This window comes from Pollachius pollachius, assembly GCF_949987615.1.
Source record: "Pollachius pollachius genome assembly, chromosome: 19".
NCBI classification, from domain to species: Eukaryota; Metazoa; Chordata; class Actinopteri; order Gadiformes; family Gadidae; genus Pollachius; species Pollachius pollachius.
Window position 1 is genome coordinate 10,035,957 of NC_136952.1, and position 11,449 is coordinate 10,047,405.

At 47.0% G+C, this 11,449-nt stretch overlaps 1 protein-coding gene across 2 annotated transcripts in view; it reads left to right on the plus strand.

The window, feature by feature from the left end:
• arhgap22b (Rho GTPase activating protein 22b) overlaps positions 1–9,578 on the plus strand; it is a gene marked incomplete at both ends in the record, with an annotated part of 28,770 nt that extends 19,192 nt beyond the window's left edge. Inside the window, 7 exons of one of the 2 annotated variants that reach the window (XM_079756426.1) lie at positions 3,351–3,479; positions 5,966–6,173; positions 6,819–6,955; positions 7,192–7,381; positions 7,477–7,598; positions 7,961–9,074; positions 9,356–9,578. In XM_079756426.1, coding sequence (XP_079612552.1) covers positions 3,351–3,479; positions 5,966–6,173; positions 6,819–6,955; positions 7,192–7,381; positions 7,477–7,598; positions 7,961–9,074; positions 9,356–9,578 — 2,123 coding nt within the window. The remainder of the gene's footprint in view (positions 1–3,350; positions 3,480–5,965; positions 6,174–6,818; positions 6,956–7,191; positions 7,382–7,476; positions 7,599–7,960; positions 9,075–9,355) is intronic. The other variant, XM_079756427.1, reaches the window with a different exon arrangement.
• Positions 9,579–11,449: the final 1,871 nt, after the last annotated feature.

Sequence of the window (11,449 nt, forward strand, 5' to 3'; positions counted from 1 at the left end):
GCCTAGGCTAGTGAGCCAGCAGTCATCCATCATTAAGTCTCATCTGTGGTCCCACCAGGGTGAGAAGTGAGAGAGAGAGGCAGTGTGTCACAAGAGAAGTAGGCTATTAAGTCCAAGGTTTTTTTTAGTACACACCGTAATGGTGCTCTTATATTAAGGCGAACACCAGCTATTTTACTAGTTAAACTGAAAGGTTTAGCAGGTATGTGGCCTAATGTCCCAATACTAAGAATTGAAGACAAAATTACTGTAAATAACTTGCCCTTTTAAAAAGATTTGTGTGGCAGGGCTAGCTAGCTAGCTAGTTTCTTTGACTTGCGGTGAAAATCTATTTAAAGGAAGGATTCGCCTAGTTTAAGCCAATGTCGGTTAAAGGAGCTGTAGGTAATATTCAAGAAAAAAAATGTTTCACCGCCATTAAGAAATTTTCCATTTCGCACAACGGATGGATTCCCCTAATAAATCATGGATGAGATGCCCAGATTGGTCAGTTATGAAACAAGATGGCTCATAAAGAGGCATGAAGAGTCAACTAGAAACAGATATTCTCACATAAAATTCCAATCATTAATAGCTTAAGGATTCTCTGCCTTTTCTAACAAATTACAGTCAAATCACAGGTATAAATGTGAGCCAGGAATTATACTAAGAATTTGAGGACATACTCATCCACATTAATGAACCAAAATTAGACGCTTCGATTTCACACCAATTTACAACGTCACAGAGAAAATAATTTGACATTTTACTTTGACACACACACAAACACACACACACAGACACACACACGACACACACACGACACACACACCAACACTGACCCACACACCGACACACACACACACACACACACTATACAGAGCTGCAGAAAACGATATTCATTCCATTTCGGGCGGAACGAGGGAGACGAGACACACATTTCCGAGTAGAAAAATGATTCATTTTCAGAAGGAAACATTCAACACCCCCACAGCCCCGCATGGTGTCTCTTCCTGGGGCCTCTGCAGGGGGGGAACTCAAACACATCACAGCCACTCCTTTACCCAGGGAGAGCTGGGGGAAGGTTTAAAGAAGAGTCGATTTAAAAAATGGTGCCTTAATATTCCTCTCCCTTTGACTTGCTTCTCCTTTAAGTGTTGTGATTATCCCGCCTTTGTGTGACTGCAATGTAATGTTGGTTGCAGGTGTGTGTGCAGGCGTGTGCGCGTGCGTCTGTGTATGTGTGTGTGTCTTATCAGACTTCCATAGTAAAGTGTTGGAGAGTGGGGCTCCTGCATGTCTGGTTTCTGCTCGTGTTTATTAGACCTTTTGGATTCCCAAAGCTTCCTTAATCTCCCTTATCATTTTCTGGTAAAAGGAGCGGCCCCAGGGATCCAGCATTATGAATAAATAAATAGAGAGAAAGAGAGAGACAGAGAGAGAGAGACAGAGAGAGACAGACAGACAGAGAGACAGACAGAGAGAGGGAATCAGAGAGAGAGAGTGAGTGATTAAATGAACTAGCTGTTACAGACTATTGCCTCACTTCTACTGATACAAAGAACATCCCCTTTGCGACCGAAACTTAGCCAAGCATCCCACTCATCATCCCCCAATGTCTCTGTCTCTGTCTCTGTCTCTGTCTCTGTCTATCGCTCTCTCTCTCTCTCAACAGATGTAGAAGTGTTATTAGTCAAGTACAATAGTACTCCCGCAATATTTATGTGGATCCTAATTTCTATGTGGCTAACAACTGCAGTACGAGTCATATATTGCACTTATCATTATGGCTTTGGAGAAAATAAATTGCTTTCCATGGTCGTTCACAGTAATGGACTTCAGCCCCAAGTGTGTGTGTGTGTGTGTGTGTGTGTGTGTGTGTGTGTGTGTGTGTGTGTGTGTGTGTGTGTGTGTGTGTGTGTGTGTGTGTGTGTGTGTGTGTGTGTGCGTGTGCTTGCATGCCAGAATGTGTGTGACTGTCTGTGTGCTTGCAGTGTGTGTGTGTGTGCGCACTTCAGACCAAAGTGTTTGTGTGTGCTGTTCATCATTTCAGTGTGAATTGACCAAGCTGGCTGGAAAGGGCACTTAGCTTTATGGCGCTACTGTTTATATTTGTAATTCCTTCTCACAGTTGAATGACTCAAATCAACACCACCAAACACAGACTGGCCTCGCATGACTGAGCACCCAGAATAAAGTGCTTGACCCCAAGCTGAAAGGTGCTTTGATCCCCAATGTCAAGATTAAGCTCCACATATGTACCTCCAAATACTACGAGTCACTTTGAATAACAGCATCTGAAAAGTTATTAAATGGAATCCAAAAACAATCAAACCACTGTATTATATATTCCCAATTCAAGTCAGAGATAGGTCTTCACGCATTTATTGCTAGATTTATTTCTGCCATCTCATGATGTTAAGCTCTGAATTTAAAACGTCTTCCCTTTTGCATTTCCTCAGGGTCTGTTTGAATTGGTAACATGAATAAAATGTATGTTCTATTACAATGGAATATAAATGCTCATTAAGATTTTATGTGATGCAGTGGGGCCATCTAGTGGTATTAAAACCAAGTAGTCCTTGAGGATATTAAAACCTGTCTTTGAATCAGCACTAGATATTTAATGCACTGTTGCACACAGGCACAATACAAATCACCTCTTGTTCAAACCATAGTGTGACTTCACTATTGTAAGAAAGGCTTTTCCTTCACTTGTGTGCCATCTTTGTATTCTTGTTTCCAGCTGCCAATAAATGCTGACAGGCAGTACTAATTAAAAATGTGGATGGGGTTCCCATTCATACATGGAACAAGGTTTTTTCATGAAGAGAAAGCAACGATTATTTGTTGTGAGGCCAAACTGAGCAGGCAGTCCGTGGCTGTTTCAGATGTTGTGGTCATGTGGCTTATGAAGATACAATGAGAATCAATTTCTCTTCATGTGCAGTTTTTAAACGGTGAATAAATCCCTGTTTTGTGATGTCAATATCATAGTGCATACTAGTTTATACTAGTACATCACTAATTTCTCTACAATATTTTGTGTGGTTGAACAACAACCCCCTCTCCCCGCTGAACCTGTCCTGTTCCCTCCGAACACTCCTTCTGTCAGTCCCCCATGTGTCCTTCTGTTTGTCTCTCTCTGCTTCTGTATGTCTCTCTGTCTCTCTTTATCTCCAGCTGTCTGTCCTTCTGTGTGTCTCTCTGTCTGTCTGTCTCCAGTCCGCCTGTCCTTAAATCTGTCTGTCTGTCTCTCATTGTCTTCACTTCTATTTGTCTGTGTGTTCATCTATACATCAATCCATCTGTCTGTCTGCCCATCCATCCAGTCTTACTCTTTCTCTCTGTCTCTCTCCCCCAATACGCAGGTGGATCAGGGGAGAAGGACAGGGCAGCCATGAGTCATGAGGCCTTCTTGTTGATGGCCAACTCCCAGAGTGATATGGACGACTGGGTCCGTGCCATCCGCAGGGTCATATGGGCCCCCTTCGGAGGAGGTAGGCTGCCTAACCCGCACTCACACTAACCAACCGTCACCCTAACCAACAACCCTAACCCAGCCTCACACTAACCCTAACCCACCCTCACACTAACCCAACAGCCCTAACCCACCCTCACACCAACCCAACAACCCTAACCCACCCTCACACCAACCCAACAGCCCTAACCCACCCTCACACCAACCCAGCAACCCTAACCCACCCTCACAGCAACCCAACAGCCCTAAACCACCCTCACACTAACCCTCACCCACCCTCACACCAACCCAACAGCCCTAACCCACCCTCAGACTAACCCAACAACCCTAACCTGTCTCACCGACGCTACAGGTAGGGGTTCACCGCTCTGGTGAAGTCACTTTGGGCTCTGGACATTACGACACACACACGGTTACGATTCCTCTACGTTTTGACCTTTGTCTGCATTGTTTAACAGTGGACATAAGTGGACAATACGTAGAAAATCGAATTCTCACTCTCAGGTCTTGGTCTGGGTCTGGTCTCGGCGTCTCTGCACTTGACAGCAGTCCAGAAATACAACAAGGGGTTGCTGGGAGTCAACGGGCCGGTGACTGACAGCTGGGGGGGTCTGGTCTGGTCTGGTCTGGTCTGGAGGTGTTGCATTACGTTGTATTAATAGTATGATCGTAAACACACACACTGATAAGACAAGTACAGTATGTATATATGTAGGCGCATATGCACACGCAGTGATCGCGTTTCAACACTTTCCATCAAAGCGTGACGCTTTTACCACCCAGAAGCGTGGTCGCTGATAAGACTAGTACAGTAGGCCTATGTATATGAACCATGTATATAGGCCTGTGCTATCTTAAATGCTACTTGCTATGGTAGCTTGTGGGGTTTTCTATCATACATGAAATGTGTCTTAAATTATGGATTTATTGGCACTTTTCTCAAATATAACTTTGCAGCCCCTTGAGAATAAGTGTTTGATTCGCAATATAATTTTGGTGAATATGAACATTCCCATGTTTATGCTGCGATAACCTCATATTTAAACCGACTCGAAAAGAGAAAGAGAATCCCACAGACTGACATGACAGTTGTACAAAACCCGGTACAGCATGTCCAAGCACATTTTCATCCAAGCGTCTCCAAGCCTCCCCCATCCCATACCCCCCACCCCCGATCCCACCCCCGCTTCTCCGTTTACCCATTAAGAATAGACCCCACCGTCTCCAATATAGAGGAGGTGGCGTTAACGGCGGGGGAGCCGTGGAGGACGCACCCCACCGACCCATGTCTGGCCACCTCCCTCACTCCTTGGCCCTGACATCAGCTGTTGGTTCGACAGCCTCTCTCCCGCCCAACTCTCTCCCGCTCAACCCTCTCCCACCCGTTCATTCCCAATCCTCGCTCCGGTGTTAAAACATAGTTCGGGGAAAACCGTCGGGAGTGTTCTCCAATGAAAGCCGTTTGCGGCCACGTCTCTGGGTCGAACCATCCTCTGATCAGGCGCTCGGTGGATAAATGCAGAGGGATGTATGAGAGGCGCGCTCTGCTACTGTGCAGTCCCTGCTCCGTGGCGTCTTACTATGACTACTGGGACCTCTCCGCCGCGTGCGACTGCTGCGTCAACTCAGCAGGTACTGCCTCCCCTGTTTTTGTCCCTCGGGGGGCACCGCACTTGGATCTTCATGTTTGTTATGTGCTATTTCTCAAATCAACCAAGAGCTCCGCGTCTATTGGTGGTTTCTGTTTTTACTTCGCATTTGCATCAAGAAAGTTGATGCTCTGTCTTATATTCTAACCATATTTTTGAAAAGTATGAATATAGATGACCAGGGGCATAGGAATGAGTTTAACATTGGGGGGGACACATATCGGAAACCTGACAGATCCGTTAATGGTTTGAACAGAAATATGTCATAAATTAACTACACTGAAAAAATTCATAAATATATTTTATTCTACTAAAAAGATACATTTTTAAATGTAAAGGAAAACACATTTTGAATGGCAGTAATGAACTGATAAATATCAAATAAATTCTTTAATTGCACGCTCAATCATCCAGGTTTTAAGAATAAGAAGCGGTGACAAGACGCTGTGTTGCGCTTTCAAAATAAAATAAAATATCTTTCTCCCCCTGGTATAATTTTTAGGTGGGACAAATGCGCCTGTCTCCAATATTGGAGGGGACACGTCCCATCCGTCCCCCCTGGTTCCTACGCCCTTGTACATGACTGAACACCAAAAAAACGAACTAACTAACAAATAAACAGCGTTACCTTACTGATGACATTCAAGATTTGATCTTGAATCATGGCAGGGGGTAGGAGGGTGCAGTGGTTAGGGTTGATCTGCCAACCACAGGCAGGTACTGGGTTCGATATCTGGACGTCCACAGTCTACCTGTAGACACTCCTGAGCACGATGTCCTGTTGGGAATCCATTCCGACGCGAGCCTCTGTTGGATAAATAACCACCGGAGTGCGCGTCTCCCCGGCCCTCCGCAGGGATCTTCGGCCAGCGTCTGGAGGACACGGTGCAGTACGAAAAGAAGTTCGGGCCGCGGCTGGCCCCGCTGCTGGTGGAGCAGTGTGTGGACTTCCTGCGGGAGCGGGGCCTGGACGAGGAGGGCCTCTTCCGCATGCCGGGACAGGCCAACCTGGTGAAGGAGCTCCAGGAGTCCTTCGACTGCGGGGACAAGCCCCAGTTCGACAGGTAGTCCGCACCGATGTTGATCTGTCTATGTATCTGTCTGTCTGTCAAGCTGATGTCTGACCGGCTCACGGCCTGTATGTCTTTGTCAGACCGAAGCACGGGGAGAAATCCAATTCAGCTTCTAGTACGTAACATTATAATGATGTCTATCTAACTATCTATCCATCTTTCTTCATGTCTGTATCTGTCTGTCTGTCTGTCCGTCTGTCTGTCCGTCTCTCCGTCTGTCCGTCTGTTTGTCTGTCCATCCATCCATTCATCAACATACCCATATGTCTGTCGGTATATCTGCTGTCATTCAGGTCAAGTCGAGTCAATGTTGTTTGTATAGCCCTTATTCACAGTAAGAGTCTCAAAGGGCATAACAGGCCATATATTCAGGACAGCCCCTTACCCTAGCCCCCCAAAAGACAAGAAAAAAATCATTTTAAGAGTCAAGGAATAAACCTTGAAAATGCCTGCCTATATGTAGAATTTATTTTCAATCAGAATGAATGAATAAGTAAATGTATAACTCCAGCCAAAAGAAATAGCTGTGTCTCTTATCTAACAGTACAGTGTAGTGCTTAGCATGGGGACACCAGCCGGCAGCAGAGCGCTGTGTGAGGCGACTGTAACTCAACGTGCGCCTCTCCCTCCCTGCAGTAACACAGACACCCACACGGTGGCGTCTCTGCTGAAGCTGTACCTCAGGGAGCTGCCGGAGCCGGTCGTCCCCTTCGCCAAGTACGATGACTTCCTCTCCTGCGCTCATCTGCTCGCCAAAGACGAGGAGGAGGTGGGTGTGTGGGGGAGGGGGGGGGCGGGGGGAGAGAAAGCAAGAGAGACAGACAGAAAGTGTGTGTGGCTTTGTGCGAGCAGGTGTGTGTGTCTGTATGTGCTTGAGGGTGTGTGTGTGCATGTGAGTATTTGTGAGAAAGTGTGTTTGCATGAGCAAGTGTGTGTGTGTGAACAAGCGTGTGTGTGTGTGTGTGTGTGTGTGTGTGTGTGTGTGTGTATGTGTGTGTGCGTGTGTGTGGGTGTGCATGCGTTTGTGTGTGTGTGTGTGTGTGTGTGTGTGTGTGTGTGTGTGTGTTTGTGTGTGTGGGGGACATGATTAATGAGTTAAACAGTTGTCTAATGTATCACTATCAGGGGGTCCAGGAGCTGGAAAAACAAGTGAACTCTCTACCTCTGCCCAATTACAATCTCCTAAAGTACATATGCAAGTAAGCCATTTTTATTTTTCTCTCAAACTATATCATATCGAAGATTTTATTGCTCTACATTCGTAATTAATTCATTATTGATAATTTTACATTAGGTTTCTCGACGAGGTCCAGTCCCATTGTAACGAAAACAAAATGAGCGTCCAGAACTTAGCCACGGTGTTTGGGCCAAACATGCTGCGACCCAAGATGGAGGACCCTGTGGCCATCATGGAAGGTGTCAGCCATCTTCTCTTTCTGTGACCGACAGCCACTGTGATCAGCAGCTACATGACAATACTCCTTGTTTGAGATCTCAATTTGCACAGAACCGATACATCGAACGCCAAGAGCACTCCTTCATAAACACAGCACGGCATTAGACTGTGTATGTTGCAATAGATGTACAATAAATCAACAATACATAGATGACAAAAGTTATGTTATGATTAGGATTTATGTTTCAATAGGATCTTGCTTTTTACAATACTAGTACAACACTATATTACTACTGTAAATCTGAAAGATCTATTTTAATTTCATGGGCTACCGATTTCGATTCTGAAGCTCCAATGGCGTTGTGTTCTTCTTCCTCCTCAGGCACTTCCCTTGTCCAGCACCTGATGACCATCCTCATCAGGGACCACAACCGCCTGTACTCAGGGAGGGACCAGGAGGGGCCGACCGCTCCCCAGTCAGAGCTCACCGTCCCTGGGCAGCAGCCGCAGCACCGCAGCCTGGGGGCCTGGATCTCCGAGGAGGACCTCCAGAGCTGCCCTCTCTCCAACGCCAGCGGCGACGTCGACCTGGAAAGCAGCGCCTCCTCGCTGGACGCCAAACTGTGCGCCGCCGTCACTCCCCCTCACCAGACGCCCAACCCCAACCCCGCTCCCAGACTGGGCCCTGCTTCCACAGGGAAGGGAGGAGGAGGAGGAGGAGGCGGAGGAGAGACGGTGATCAGCCCCAGCAAACAAGCCAAGACGCTGCCTTCCTGGAAGTACACCTTCAAGAGCTCCTCTTCCACGCCGCGCGGCCAGCCCCAGGCCAAGCAGAGCGGCGCGGGCTCCACCACCGACACCGCCAGCTTGTCTTCCAGCAGCGGTGGAGGCGGTGGTGGTGGAGGCGGTGGGGGAGGCGGTGGGGGTGGCGGAGGCAGCAGCGGTAACTGGCTGATGAACGGTTTGTCCTCTCTGAGGGGTCATCGGCGCACCTCCTCCGGGGAGCGCTCGGCGCGCGACCGAGACTCCACGGGCTCCTCCCAGCGGCTCTCCACCTACGACAACGTCACCTCCTCGTCCAGCATGGGGAGCGTGCCCAGCGTAGCCAGCACGCCCTGGTCCACCTCCTCCTGCGAGATCTCCGGCCCGGACTCAGCCAGCAGCGAGCCCTCGTCCAATCACAACTCCGGCAGCAGCTCCGGAGCCGGGGCGGAGTCGGACAGCCAGAAAGAGGAGGACCGGGGAGGGGACGGGGGGACGGGGGCTGAGCGGAGAGGCTCTGCGGACCAGGAGGACAGCTGTGAGGCCATGGAGGTGTGCGGGAACAGCACCGCCTGCAGCGAGAACGGGAACGGGGTCGTGGCGAGCGTTGTCATTCCGTCCATTTACACGTCGGAGGACGGGGACGGGGGCGCCCCGTCGCTGGGCAGCCTGGTGGAGGGTCTCCGGGACGAGCTCAGGAGCCAGAAGGGAGCCTACGAAGTCCGGATCAAAAAGTAAGGCTGAGTGCTATCCGTGTGAATTAACGTGGGACCATTCATACCATAAAATAAAGGAATGAAGGGATTCCAAACCTTGGATTGCATATGTTATAAGCTATATATTTTATATATTTATATATATATATAACATAAATGTGTTTTTTTAAAGTTTCCAAAGCTTTCAGAAATGTCCTGTATACACGGGTATCTCAATGTGTGTTGAGATACATATACGTTTGCGGGCGGTTAGCAAAGCATTATTTCGATTTACATCCCTGTTTTGTCGCCCCCTGCAGGCTCGAGGAGTCTAGTGCGGCTCTGTGCACCCAAATGGAGCGGCTGGAGCAGGAGATGGAGCAGGAGAGGAAGAAGCAGCGCATGCTGGAGATCAAGCTACGCAACTCTGAGAGGGCACGCGAGGACGCTGAGAACCGAAACAAACTCCTGGAGAAGGAGATGGAAGACTTCTTCTCCACTCTGGGTGATCTCGCCCTTGGGGCAAGAACAAGCGATATATAACACGTGGAGCCACCATCGCTGGGTTTTTACACACACTGTAAACAACCTGCTGACTTCTGGGGTTCAATTCCAGCGGGTTCTCGGATCCATCAACTCCATCCAATCAGGACACGGCTTCCAGTAACATCGTCATTGTTTTGTTGGGAATTTCCCGGTTTGGAGTTAGAGGAACAGGATTTTTGATTGGGATTGGAAGACGATGAAATTTAAAAAATATATAAATAGTAGGATGGACACTAGCTACTACTTGGCCGAGATATATAAAATCCCTGTTGCGGAGAGTGAAGTGCTGCTTAAACCCCTTGACCAAACCAAGGAGACCACAAACTTTGTGCGTTCCATTTATCACACATGGATCCGATTTTATACGCAAGTCAGGTTCTTGTATGTATCCGTTGAGGGAGGGGGGGGAGGGGTGGAATGGATTATGTGAAGTAAATATTAAGATCCAGTGAATGAAATCCCATTGTTGAATGCAAGCTAATGCTTAATCATCTAAGCAAAGCTGTACAATGCCAGCCATCGTAGAAGTATTCCCTGAAAGTAGCTTACGGCCTACTACTGAAGACAACCACCCTTTCATTAGAACGATCTCTAACGATGATCTTCTCCTTTGGATCATTTACCCTACTGATCTTCATTATGGTAACCAAGCCTGTATGGTAGGGTATCCTAAACAAGGGGTTGTCAATGGTGCACAGTACTTAACCATAAGAGAAACAAGAGCTTGAGAACTCTTCTGCTTCGAGCCGAAGAGTGCCATTTATTTAGCAAAACTGCAGTAAAAAGGGAATTGTTCTACGATGGTTAATTCTGGATTGCTGGTTGATCTCAGGCCACTTGTGTGCCTAGCTAACGAACCATTGGACGTAGCTAGCTATGTCCAATGTTGATATCCCATGCCCCTCTGTCAACAAAAACCGACAAAAAGTATTTGGTTTACACCAATACTTGCAGATGAAGGTTGTATACCTCAGAAGAAAGTAACACTATAACAGGGAGAATTTCAACTTGTGACGTGCGACTTTAAAGGAGACATATTATACCACCAGGTGTGAGTGGGATTAGCTTTATGAGCAACGTTAACTTGAGTCCACTGGGTAGGCTGGTGGACTGATCTATCCAGCACTGAACTAGGTGGACAGGCCCACTAGTGATGTCATATGGGGCAGATTTTTGAAACGGCTTGTAAGGCTAATCACACTCACACCTGGTGGTATAATGTCTCCTTTAAGCATTTACAATTTAGCCTATGCTGCCGTAATAGCCAGGACATGCAGAAACAATATGAAGGTTGCTTGAAATCCATACCAAAGCCCCCAAAAGCTAAGACTTATACTCTGGTGTTTGCTAACCTGTATGACCTGTACAACCAGACAGGAAGCCATGTTGGTCTTGGCACAGGAAGCTGACCACTGCCATCACAGTTAACGATAGCATTTCCTGGTTGTGCCTTCAGGGAAGTGTTATTAAACATATAAAAAAGTGTGCTGCCTTCTATTGCAGATTGGTAATTTAAACAGAAAGACATACAATGAGATACCTTCAATTTACCTGGATGGTGCATTTATTGTGAAGCTGATTTTGTGTACTGAATAGACTGAATTTTGAATTGAGAATGTACTCTTCGTAGTGAATGTACTGTGTTGTGAATGAAACCAACGGAACCATTTATTTTAAAATAGCTAGAAAACAGAATATCACTGTAGTTGCCCACAATGTATCAACCTTAGGGTTGATATCAGTTTGTACCACTTCACAATGTCTTTGATATAGAAATCCAATCACTAGCCAACAAGACAAGTAGGGTTAATTCCTTACTCATCAACCTCAAATACGAAAACATACAACAAATATATGATAGACATTTG